This window comes from Antedon bifida, chromosome 7, assembly GCF_963402885.1.
Source record: "Antedon bifida chromosome 7, ecAntBifi1.1, whole genome shotgun sequence".
NCBI lineage: Eukaryota > Metazoa > Echinodermata > Crinoidea > Comatulida > Antedonidae > Antedon > Antedon bifida.
In genome coordinates this window covers 19,348,176-19,362,450 of record NC_136232.1, presented here as the reverse complement: position 1 = coordinate 19,362,450, position 14,275 = coordinate 19,348,176, and the positions used below count along the sequence as shown (strand labels likewise).

The following is a 14,275-nucleotide window of genomic DNA, read 5'->3' as shown; positions in this document are numbered from 1 at the left end:
TTCCTAAAATAAACAAAAAACGAAAATGGCTATGACTAATGGCCAACTTAAGCTTCAGTCCTATACTATCTGTTTTTTTCTTCCGTCTACTAAAAGGACACTGTATTGATTGATGGAAAGTGCCTGTTTCCAGTCACCTTTAGGGTCAAATCTATTATTTTAACTGCTCCCTTGTGTATAAAAGAGAGAAAATAGTTGAAACCATGTTGCTGCAAGGTGAACTTATCGTAAACCCGAAATTAGGTATCCAAGGCAGATATTTGTACCGAAGTTTTTGCATTGTGCTCGCCTATGTCAGAATTAACCATAATTTAATTATAGATATGTATTTATTGTAACAAAATGTGTCACTATATCTGTATAGAGTTTAAACAGAATCACAAATCATTTCCTCTCAAGTTTTTAATGTTTACATTCAATTTTCCATCAGAAAAGGCTAAACAATTTAAGAATTGACTAAAAGCACTTTCATATGATTTCCTCTCGAAAAAAAAAAGCTTAAACAAAGCCATGTCAATATTGTAATGTTTAGGAGACAAAACATCTGTAACTATTTGTTGTTTTTTTTTCACTCGCAGAGAAATGGACCAGTGCCTTTAGTGTGTTTATATCAAGGTTTCGTTGCAACCTCTCCACAAGCCAAAAATCAAGCATTACCATGCAATTATGTGTTCCTACCTCTTATTAATGAAAACCTTGCAGAACATGCAGAAACAGACAGGTATTGTTTATTGTTTATATTTGGGCTAAACGTAATGAGTGAGTGGCCGAGCGATTAAGACCGTGGAAGCGTTAATCCTTGTGGTAAGGGTTAGAGGCTCGCATACATCTTGGTTCGAGTCTTCTTCTCGGAGGGCTACAAACCATAGGTCCACTGTACATAAAATGCTCACGTGCACTAGAAGAGTAGGGGGTTACCCTGGTGTACTTGCTAACACAGCCACTGTCATGAACAGACGATATAGCGCTGTTGTTGGCAACACCAACGTGACGTGACCCTTAGGGGAGAAGCATGTATAGTAGTTGAAAAGTCCACAGCGCATTGAGATGACATTGTTTGTGCTATATAAATACATTAACATTAAAGCTTTTTACTAAGATCCTGAATTTGGTACGGTATCTGGAAAGAAATCCAGACGCGTGCATACATACACTTTCATTTTGTATAGAAATCAAAATGGGTGAACGGTTCTATTCTTTATGGCCTAAACCATTTTTCGTGATAATAGATAATTTAGTTTAGTTAAATAATGGAAACTCGCACTGACATTTTGCTACCACAATATTGATTTTCTATATCATTTGAATTACATTTTTTTGTTCCTCACCTGTTACTTCACTATAGCTTCACTCATCCTATGTTCCCCCATAGGTCTTTGTAAGCTTCCTTCCTATGGTTGGACATAGAGTATAATGTTGTATGTACAGATACAGCACAGAGAACATTGCGAAAGAAAGATAAATCAGGTGCATATCTATTGTCGGTGTTCAAATCTTGGTTGGGATGATTTTTTCATTCGTAGGTTTTTTACGTTTCATTTTATTTTCACATACTGTACATTTTTGCATTAGATGAAAGATTCTCTCTTCCTTTAAAACATGACTATAAAACAGATCTGAATTTGATGCTATGTTAATCGGATAGGATAATTTATCTTTCAACAAGTTCTACTAAAGCACTATGTTACACATTTTATGTTAAAAACACATTGCAATGAGATCAATATCTTTACATTATATATTTTCAAATAAATGTTATATAGGTTAACCTATAATACATTATAAAAGCAAAAGTCAATTGTTTTCCCAGCTCGTATTTTGTTATTCCCAAACAAACTTTTCAATTTTATCTAATGCATTGTATTTTGTTGTGTTCCAGGTTTAGAGGGTTTTAGATAACAGGTTAATACGTGGAGTATAGTACGTATATCTAAATTTGTAATCTCTTATTTCAGGTTAATCTGCCACATAAAAACATTAAATTGATATACTTTTATCATTTCTGTAGATGACATTTAAAGACACCTTCCCTACGTTTTTTAGATCTAATTTAAGATCACAAACTATATTTAATGTAAAAATAATACTATACGGTCCTATTGCGATAACTTTTTTCGTCTTTAAATGGTTAAAAATGTGAAAAATAAGTCGATTCTAATAATTATAGCGGCCCACTATAAATCCCAAAATGCATTGCGCGCGGATTGGTATTTTTGTTTTTCTTCTGTAATTCACCCACTTTTCGACTCCTAACTTTTCAGCGAAAATACCGGGTTTTCCCCAATTTGTATCAACGGAGTCTGGCAAAAATAGAAAGACAATTAATGCAGCAACTATACAACGTCAGGCTAGGTGTATAACTAGCGTACGATGTTCGTACGTTACCGATGTTTACCAGCTAGGCCTACAAAACTAAGCTTAGCTAGGCTAGGCCTAAAGACCGTCCACGAGAGGTCAGTCGCCGCGAGCTACTTAGGTAGTGCATTGTTTCTCACTTTTTATCATAATTTACCATAAAACGTACATTTAAGACAAGGAATGACCTGGTTTAATGTTTTTAAAGTAATATATATGTATTATTTTTACAAAACGTCACAAATTGTAGGGAAGGTGTCTTTAAGCTAAATCTAACATATAGTGTATAATATCATTATCTGCAATCTCTGTAGAGTATGCTATTATTGTATTTGCAGCAGTGGTGACATATGAACTCATCAGTATCATTAGGTACTGAGCCCTGATAGATCTCCCAATAAAGTTCCTTTTAATGTACTCTATCTAGATAAAGTGCTTGAAACCCACCACCCTCCCCCCACCCCCAAATCTAGTTGACAAATAAAGTGTACATCTTCAATATGTATCATTTAAAAAATAAATCTATACTATGCTTTACACAGTGCAATTTTTAAATATACCTTTTTGAAACCAAAAAAAGCTGAAAACATAGTTTCACTTTTTCACAAACTTGTTCTGAGTTAAGCCTATTAAAGCTGTGCTCTATAGTAACTATTCGACATAACAACAATAAGGTAAAAGATATGCATCAAATCTCCTGTATAAATTCACACAATTTAGTATTGCTTTTAAATTTTTTTAAAAAGAGTATATATTGGATATATATATTGACATTATTAATTCATTGAGTTTATTTTTTATTTATTTATTAGAAATTCGACACAATAGCAATACATATACATCAATATTCATAGAGAAAAAAGAGGTACATAATAGTGACCCCCTATTTCTGTAACTTATTATAAAGGGTAATGAGTTGTAGATATGAATTAATGTGAAATTTAGACCGTAAGTATGTGATGACGTCATCATATGGCCATCTGAATTTCTTTCGACACAGTTCGTCACATTCAATAGAGCGCATATCGCGTATTAAACGTTATCAATTTTCTTCCAATTTTCAATAATGTTACTACTCAAAACATTCTCCTTCAAGACATATGAACTTTAGTTTTAATTTGAAAAGGTCATCATATTTAAATAATTAAATAAACAGGAGTTGTGAAAATAAAAACTAACTGTCAACTAAACCGTTTACAATGCCAATACTGTCAACTGTTGATGCTTGTTGAATGATTTTAATCGATGCTATGCCGTTTGTACAATCATTGTGGTGCAGCCTACTGTAGGCTACTGTGCATGTTCCGATGTGTTGCACGATAGCCTAACTCATCACCATGATGAGTTCAAATCTGGTTAATTTAGAAATTTGATATTTTTTTTGGCAATCTCATTCTCAATCTCATTCTCAATGTCATCTATATACAGTAATTTATTTCATGAATTTAAATTACTTACCAAGAGATTATAATCTGTTGTGTGCTTGTTTATTGGACGATTCACATGTAAAACGATAAAGTGACCAGCATAATACCAATTGCGTATCATATATTAATTTCAAAATCTCATGTCATCTATGTAATTATAATTTAATTTCATGAATTTAAATTGCCTACTTGGCCAAGAAATTATAATCTTGATGCTTGATGATTTGCACTCTATATAAATGAAACTAGAAAAAGGGCAATGGGTTATTAAGGGCATACAAAAAAGTGGCATGCAAAATACAAGAGACATGCCCTCAGTCACTTAGTGATTATTAATAAAACTGTAGCTGAATGTACAAAACTCATAATTGCCTACTTCAATGTCATTATCAAATCAGTAATCTTCATTTCATTAATTTGAACTGGAAAGTAATCGGTAATAATTATCTTAAATTTATGAGAAACTTCTTAAGATTATTCAATAGTAAATTTAACATTTTAGCTAAAAATAATATGTTGTATCAGTGTCTTCAGAAAACCATCAAACTCCGGTGAAAGAAAATTGAGAAGTTGAGAAGTATTGTAGAACTTTTGTAAGCAAAACATGCAAATGATTATTACCATAAACTCTTGGATTGAAATTAAATCCTTCAACAACTGTTAAACATGTATTGTCCCTTAAAAACATGAAAAATGAAGATTAATTAAATCCGTCTTTCAATAGGTTATTTTGTAGTTTTCCGTAGAAAAAAAAAATGTTTACACTTATCAAATGACAAAATGAATGGTTTAATTCAACCAAAAACCTATTAGCTGGCAGCCAATTTGACTATTTGTAGCTTTGAATTACAGTTTTATCAGGTAAATACATTTTTTTTTCGAACCAATTTTTTGTCAAAGTGGATAACTATATGTGACCTTAAAAATGGCATAAACAAAATTTTGTTAAAAACTATTTTTCAGGGGACAATTATACATCTTTAAGTATTGCAATTAAGTAAAACAGTGGAACCTGTCCTTTGGGACACCCTATTAAGGGGACATTTTGTTGGGTCCCAAAAGTGACTCTAATGGTTTTGTACTCTATTTCATCACAAATGATTTCACTGTCACTGATGGGATGAGGACATGAACTCTTTACAATATGTTGTAATATAGCCGTAAAATTGTAATGTGATAGACGTGTATGCGAGTGTATTGATCACTAATAGCTCCAAGACACTGATCCTAACAATATTAAATTATGTAATAATATTTGATATGCATTTTGTGCTGATAAGAAATACATGTTATTGAATTTGTATCCTCGCCTTCAGTTTCAGAAATATATATAATTACTGTGTGAGTGACGGAATCAATAGTAGTATGTAAACTTTATAACTCTATTTAGAAAATATTAAGTACACCATTGCATAGTGTGCTTTGTGGTAATATTAAGATGATATTTTATCTTAGTTTAAAGTAGACCCTCTATTAAAGAGACACTTAGTAGTGATCCATCTATGTGTCCCTTTTTAATAGGGTATCCTCTAAATTCGGTGTGATACATTGTTTACTACCTAGCATAGTTGTGATAATGTTTACCCTGTGGTACGCGATGTGTGCGTATGTAACAATGTAACTTGCCTTGGTGTGCAGCACTCGTTTGTGGAACGTGGTTGAAAAAACAGCGGTGTTCCTTGAATAGGGGTGTACCAAAGGAGACGTTAACTGTAGTTTAAAGATTTTGAATGTGATTTATAGATACAGTAGAATCCTTAATAGAGGTTTTCCATTAATAGGTATGTCCTGACAGAGAGGTTGTTATTTAGATAGTTTCATAATGTTATCTTCTCCAACACCCAATTTCCCCAAAGGTTTAATGACATCGTTACAAATTCATTTCAATTGCTAATGTCCTAATTAATTTTACATATTTTGTTTCAAATCCCATTTCAATGATTTTACAAATGATCATAAATTTGTAAATAATTACTTCATTTGAGTGTTATATTTTAGCCGTCCTTTTTCCTAATCCGTAAAATGTTTTCTTGAAATTTGAGTAGTGCCATTTGTAAATTATTTCCCTGGGTCTGTAGCCTGCCTCATTCAAAATTGATTGGTTATCTAAGCGATCAATTATTGTGTATACCGTTAGTAAATAATCATTCCATGCAAATGGCAAATTTAAGCCTCATATTATATCCAGTTTGTATTTTCTAAACCTATTTGTAAGGGTTCTAAATCCCCGAGCTTCCGCTGATGGGCAATTCAATATTGAGAGACAGACTATGGCTGCATTTATCATCACTGGGTTGTTAGAAGATGGGAATAATCTTTGTATTATTACTAAACTGCATTTTGTTCTAGTATTATTCATTTGGATATAGTATATAGCATATTAAACAACTTCTATGCCCATATTCACAATTTACAATTAGACTATATTATTCTAGACAACATTATTCTACTGCAGTTACTGCAGTAAACTACATTATGATTTTGTTATTCTTTAAAACAATATCTTATTAGCAAGCTGTTTATTGCAGTGACTTCCTCAAACTTCTAAATAGAAGCAAACTAAACAGCTTCAATTATTGCAATATAAAATGTCATTACTGCAGTATTCTGCAGTAGATTTCACTTTAAAGGGAAACACCCTTATTTATTTTATCAAATTAAATACCACTTCCTTAAATAATTGAAAATATCTCACTTACAGTAAGTGTGATTGGTAGATATATGTCGTGAGGTGATTTCCCGAATGATCGTAAAATCAAAACGCTACTGGGTATGACCAACTAGCGTTCTTGTCACCAACTAGTCATCCATTCATAGAAGTACTGATATAGTATTGCCTATCTGTACGGTGACCATAGAATGTGACCCGAGACATGACTATCTACGACTTTTAGTTGATAGAAGATTGAAAAAATTGTTAAGAAGAGTTGTACTGTATGTGGATGTTTAATGAAATTATGTCAATAATGTTTATACACTAGGCATATAAGCCCACCCCAAAATTTAATTTCCACACAAGATGATGATACAATAAGCTAAACCATTAAATAAATTATGTTGAATTTTCTTTCTTTTTCTTTCTTTTATTTACCCAAAAATAAATTATAATAAATAAATATAATAAAAACATAATAAATCATTGGAAGGGCTAAAAAAGTTCAGCCCCTAAATTTTAGAAGCCCACACCTCTATTTCACCCACCAACACAATTGTGTTTTCAAGGCAGGTGTGGATATACCTGAGAGTTGTTAAAGTCATTTTAAATTATTTATCTTTTTATACATAGATAATAATCTTAATGAACGATTAACAGAACATCAATATCTAATACAGGATTTATTTTTATAATCTTTTAAAACCAAAGTTTCCCTTTGGTATAATTATTATTAGATTTGTAGACCTTGATATAGACCATATTAATCTTGCAAACAACAATCCGAGTTCAACTATCTAGGTTTTTTTCTCTTAGGTCATTTATGTTAAAAACAAACGTATTACTGACCTTTATGCCATTCATTCTTTATTTTAGTCTTTTAATATCAGAAAACATCTGAACTGAAAATTACAATCGATTCAGCGATGTATCACCTTACATACAACCAGTACAAAAAAATTTGAAGAATAAATGCATACCAACCATACCAATTATTGGATATAATTACATATTTTTTTTAGATCAACATACGCAAAAAATGTTAAGTCACTGCTCCCCTCCCCCTCCCCCTCCCAGGTTTCCATAATAAAGTTATTGAACTGGTAGATTGATCCAGTGATAGTGCCAAAAGCCAGAAAACTGTAGTACAGTATAGCCCAATACTTTTCAAAAGATACACTGGGTTCTTTTGAGTATACATGAGCTAACCTCTAGTTTGAAATCATTAACGTTGGGCCTGGTTGTTTTCTGGATAGGAGACCGTCTGGGAATCGTCTTGGGTGATGTATATACTGGAGGGTGATGGTCTAATGGTAATAATGTACTCATATGTTCAAGCCTATCTCTACCATACTGATTACATCTTTAGGCGAGCTGCTTTACTCTCATTGCCTCATTTCAATGTAAAGCTGTTGGTCTTGTGTACAGACATATACTAAATGAGTAGGGAATTGTCTCCCGATGTGCTGATCTGGTAGGCACTGTCTGGCTGCCATGGGTACGTTTCCTCATTTTCCAGCTTGAGGACCAGCAGAACAATGGCCAAGGAGTGTTTAGAACCAATACTATATATTTTTTAGTTTGTGGTGGTGTTGTCCCAACAACCTGGCTACTCGCGACTAAACGTTGATATCATTCGGAAAAAAAATGTCTGGATTAATCATCTGTGAAAATAAGATCCAACAAAATCACTTTTATAATCAATTTTCATAATCTTTGAGCTCCCCATGATTTTTTCAAAGCTCTTTGCATGTGATAACATTAAATAATATCAATCTCCAGTGAGAATTTTTCTTCTACAATATTTTACCTAAGGACATACTCTATAATACCATCCCTGACTTTCAAAAATATTATAACCCAGAAATTAATAACAATATAGGCTGTCATGATAGTAATTTTATATACAGGTGTATTAGTTTTTATGTCCAATTACAGTAAGTTGATGATGTCATTTTGTAAAAATTATTATTTTAATTAAATTTAAATAAATTGCTTATGATGTTTGGTATTGTTCAGGATATCCTGTGATTTGCATATAGCCACTGTACATGTTCAATTTAATCACAATAACATACTATAAACTAGGTCATATTGTCAGGCTTTGAACCCAAGACCCAGATATTTTCAGGCACTCATCTTTAATACCACTAAATGTACATGGTCATGTTTGCTGTCCATACATAATGAAAATGTTTATAAAACAAAACCCAATAATTAGGTCATAAAAGGTCATAAAGAATTGATAGAAGCCCTTATGGGATTCATGGAGGATTTGGACCAAAGAATTTTACTTTTCAATCTATTTTCTATCAGTATGCTCACAATTCTGTTTTTTTTATTAAACAATTATCGTTGCTGCTCTTCCTAATGTGAATGATTATATAAATGTATAGTTCAATCGCAATAAGCAATTAACCAGAACCTACGGAATGCCTTCAAGCCTTGATTGGCTTACTAATAATGTGCTTAAAAAACTTATATATTACAATACCCGTAAATAATACAATTGGAACGATACATCTTCTACAAGAATATAGAAAGGGTTTCTCATGAGACATTTATTAGTTGACTGATTATTGCAATCTATGTAATTATAATTCTTTAATAACCAAAATTAATAAAATTCATAGCATAATCATGCGTCCAGGTACTAGATGAAAAATATTTAGCATGAAGTGATCTAAAAATAATCTATATTATAATACCACTGATAATCAAAACTTTATCCTATTCCCTCACATGACTGATGTCAACAAGCTGGGGCATCTTCCTCTTTCGCTATTCGGATATATTAGCATGGCAAATTTTGTAGAAAAATATATATATATAAAAATAAGACTATATAAGGAAGTGCTTCCAGCATCTTTTATAGAAGACAATAACTACCATGTCCAGTAGTCATTAAGTTGATTTGATTAATTTATATGTCTTGATGTTTAATTTTAAATGTAAATAGGCTGGGTAATCATCAGGAATAGTCCTGAACAGGGAGATGAGCGCCCCTGCCCACCGATGAGTTTCGGGATCCCTTTGACCTGGAGGGAGAGTACCCGTCAGGGTCCCTACCTAGGGTTACAGGTCCCAGGTTTTTAGTTGTTTTAATTAGTGTTCCATGAGTGTTCCATGACCTTCTCATCAAAATTAATGTCTCTCATTGTTGTGCTATGTCAACATAATGTCAATGACGGCAAAATGTCCCCAATAATGGGGATAGCTATGCAAACAAGTAAGTAACAATACAGTAACATCATCCAAATTACACATTTTCAGATATTTCGGTTATTGATGTTGCAAATAATAATGTTTTGTACACACGACAATAATTATAGTGTATTATTGTTATGCACAATGCTATTATTATGTTATGCTTCTTACACTGCATATGAAAATAATGACATAAAATCAATATGCTTTGTTAAAATCAATCTGTGAACCTTTTAAAATGTTACTCAAACAATATTAGAAAACTAATCAATAGATGTTCCAATTTTTTTTTCTTGCAGTGGAAGTGAAGTTTAACGTATATGTACTAAAATCAAAAGATGTTAATAAGTTTTCAAGCCTTCAACCTAACCAAGTCAATGAATAGTTCCTGCATATAGGAACAAGTCAGTGGTCAACTGAAGATTGTCCCTAACCTACAACATAATTATAAGTTACCGTTTGCTGAATAGCTGCCAAGACAAGAGACTACAATGAAAAAAAGAATTGCTAGTGACCATTCATTTTAACCATCATGTAAACAGGTCTGCATGGAGGTAAGCAACTCGCAAGTAAATTGCTTTAATAATAACAATAAATAAATTCATGTAATGCAGTTTGCTCTCCTATAACTGAAATCAGCAATGAACTAGTATAGTAACACAACAACAGTCAAGTCAACATGCTAAGTCAAAGTGTGCTAGCTGTTAACCAAGTCAAAAGCTTCCTAACCAATAAAGTAACAGCTAACTGACAAGTAACCAAGTTAACAGTTAACAGACAAGAACCAAGTTAAAGGCTAACGGACAAGTAACCAAGTTAACAGCTAATTTACAGTACTAGGTCAATAGTTTCCAAGCATTTAACCAAGTCAACTGATTTCTAATCAGTATAAGTCAACAGCTCACTGACAAGTGACCAAGTTAACAGCTCACTGACAAGAACCAAGTAAACAGTTTCCAACCAAGTAAATAGATTCCAAGCTGTGACCAAGTCAACAGATTTCTATTATGAAACTAACTTGACAGTTAGTTTCCTAACCTGCAACCAACAAGTTAAAAGCTAACTGACAAGTTACCAAGTCAATAGTTTCCAAGCAAGTAACAAGGTCAACAAGTTTCCTAAGACTTAATAAGTCAACAACTCACTGACAGGTAACCAAATTAACTAGCAGGTAACTGAGTCAACTAACAAGCCAAGTCAACTAACCATTTAAGTAACCACGTCAACCTAAACCAACAGCTTTTCAAAGTGTAATCATGTCAAACACTGACTAGAAACACAATAGACCTATATAATTATCATGTAACCAAGTCAACAACAGCAAGTAGTCCAAACAATAACCAAGTCAACAACCCACAAAGTTCAGAAGTCATTTTTTAACTGATGTAAGCAGCGAGAATAACAACCATGTGTAGCCAACTTGACTGATAGTTTCATCATTGTTTCAATAATTTAAAAAACCCTACGTAAATCAACAAAAAGGAAATGGTTAAATCGACATAACTAACAACTAACTATTGCCACAAATTGTTCAAATACACTTATGCAGTAAAGTATGTATATTGCATGTTCAGTTTAGATTCTGTGAGAAAATAGCAACAGCGATGTAATTATGTATTGTTAATATCATCTTTTGATCATCTAATTTGTACATTGTATAATAAATTAAGTGATCATACACAATAGAGCATGTATTAGGTGGTGATCGTACATGTTGTGTTTCTTGCAATACAACATGTAAAACATATTTGCTTGTCAATAATATGCTACTGCAGTTACTGCAGTAACTACAGTTTAGGCAATTATTTGTTTTTTAGATTAAACCATACACACACTGTTTATTGCAGTGACTTCCCTCATAAACCTCTACATTGAAACAAACAAAAAAACCATACACTATTGTATTAAAAAAAATGTCTTTACTGCAGTAACTGCAGTGGAATTATTTTGGAATGGTTCCTTTTTATACCGATGGTCATCAACTGTCGTAATTTAAATATGCATTAACATCAAAATTAAATTATCTTAAATTTAAGATTTACTTGTTATGTACATTGCTTATTCACAAACAATGTTATTCTTTGGCTTAAATTATGGTGACGGCATAAATGACGTCATTGCTTTTGTAGTTACCAGTAAATAGTTTTATTAATTGTATCATGCCATTGTATGACTTAAAATGTTGTTGTTCTTCGTGGAGATAAATATCAAGGTAAACAACTCAACAAATACCCGGATGGTGAATTAATCTTAATTATTCCATAGAATTTGTACAATACTAAATCTTTTTTTAACCGCTAGGTGTGCTAAGTTCGTTTTACTAATTTATTACTTAAGTACAATAACAAATATAATATTATTTATTGCTCCATAATAGTTAATACAGATTGTGTTTTAATAACTCACTTGGTACAATAACAACATGCATTTTAGGAAGGGTTTAATGAAACTTTATTATTCACAGATAAATAAATGGACATTGGTTTTTAATCCATTCAATACAATTAGTTAATAACTATGATTTAAGAATATTTTAATCGTAGATGTCTAAATTAATTCCAGTTATTTGTAGCACTCTTTATATCTACATGTCTTTATAAACTGACCGACATTCAGCTGAATTTAATGACGGTTGACAATACATCACACACAGACAGTCCCATCAAAACGCAATATAAAATACATCCGTATACATCTATAGATTGTCGGCTAACCATTTTCAATTCTCAGTCTCGTAAACAACAATGATTATATCGGTTGCGTTAATAGTCCTTTAATGAACATGCTAGCGGTCATTCGTCCGTTATGTCCAATGTATATGTCCAGTGACTGCACATTACATTAATGCTAACATTTTCCATATTATATATATGCAGCGTTATAGGCGATTCGGATCAAGAAGTTATATTATTTTTTTCAGAAAGTACAACATATTTTTTTAGCGTTAAAGTTCTTTTTAGAAGTATACAGTATTGAATAACTTGAAATTTACTTTGTTTACAGAATTATATGTTGCATGGTGCATTTAATATTCAAAAAGTGGTTTATAAAATAAGAATTAATTGTATTAGCTGTGTTTTGAACGATGTTTTTTCTTGTTGTACAAGAAGCTCGTTGTTGTCAAATTAAAGATTTGGTCGAAATGACCATTTACTTTGAAACGTTTGCTCTCTGTGTAATGTTGAGTCGAGGATCCGATTGGTTAATTAAAATGTGCTAGAAATTACTCAATACATTGGCTGTATCGTGTCCAGTGACACGATACACGGCCTGTATCATGTCCAGTGACATGATACACGGTCTGTATCATGTCCAGTGACACTAAATATCCTAGAGTATCGCGTCTTATTCACAGCAGTTGTCATCCCATATATGATACTGTATATAGTGAGGGTAGGTTAAGTTATATTTAGTTAGGTATATAGTTATGTGCTATGGTATTGCCCTGTTGTCGCCATCTAGTTGGCATATGTTCAAGACTTTCCTCCAGTCACATCTGACTCGTGTATCTTAAAAAACCCAGTGCATGTTTTGAACGAGTATGGGTTACCACGGTGTACTGCTCCACAATGATTGAATTAAAATTTCATAGGATTAAACAAACTTGTTCGATAAAGTTTTTTACTTTATCACTGCTTAACACAGAAAATTAAGAAACTAAAGAAAATGTCGCATTCGCTGATACGTAGCTTTCTGTGACAATCAATAAACCTAATTATTTGTTTCGTTTCATGTTGTTATTTCGAATCCCCAACAGCATCAAATGAAATTGCCAAGTATTCTGCCCTTATGAGTAAATTTTAAATTTGATTTTGTTTAATCCGTACATTTATGTTAAAAATATGTGATGTAATTATCAAAAAACTAGGGTGAAAGTGTAAATGAATTCGAACCGATTAGATATGCAATTGGAAACAGTTCTGTAAAATGTAGGACTATTTAAATTAATAAATTTGCCTCACATACTGATTTATAACATAAACATAAATGTGTCAACTTCGCTGGCAGCGAGCATAGCGTGAAACTTTGGTATGATTATGGTATTTTGTGAGATGGGGCGTTTTACGTACTAGAGTATCGTTTGCACTATACATAACCTTATTATGAATCACATTACACGTACTTTGTGTGAATCCGTGTTGGCATTAATGTGTAATATAAACAAATGCAGAGCGATTTTGCTGACGGTAAGTGGATCGTGAATGCAATATATAAGTAATTCCATCTAGCATCCGTCGATACAAGTTCACTTGTTTAGGACGTAAACATTACAAAATAACCTAATTTTCAATACGTTAATTGATGTTCACACGTCGTAAAAACGTTTGGAACGCATGGTTGAAATGACTTAATTTCGGCAGTACGTTGATGCAGGGCAATCTAACAGGACACTGAGCTCGCCTTACCAAGATAAGAACTCGTAACAGTCCTTTGATCTTATGTCTGGCTGCGACAAATACCAACAGTACTGTATTACTGTATGCACATATTCTCTGCGCGGCGCGCGGTTTCTGTTAACTGATCGTGTCGCAGCCACAGATAAACCCTTTCATCTCCGGAGCTCAGCATCCTGTTGTTAGACCTTCGTTCGTCGATGTACGTTCACCCGTCGTAATAACAATAACGCTGGGTT

The 14,275-nt window shown here is 32.6% G+C and overlaps 1 protein-coding gene across 1 annotated transcript in view; it reads left to right on the top strand.

The window, feature by feature from the left end:
- LOC144848222 (uncharacterized) overlaps positions 1–12,795 on the top strand; it is a 75,744-nt gene extending 62,949 nt beyond the window's left edge. Inside the window, exons 22-23 of the mRNA XM_078704935.1 lie at positions 579–721; positions 9,942–12,795. Coding sequence (XP_078561061.1) covers positions 579–721; positions 9,942–9,957 — 159 coding nt within the window. The 3' untranslated portion in view covers positions 9,958–12,795. The remainder of the gene's footprint in view (positions 1–578; positions 722–9,941) is intronic.
- The last annotated feature ends 1,480 nt before the right edge of the window (positions 12,796–14,275 follow it).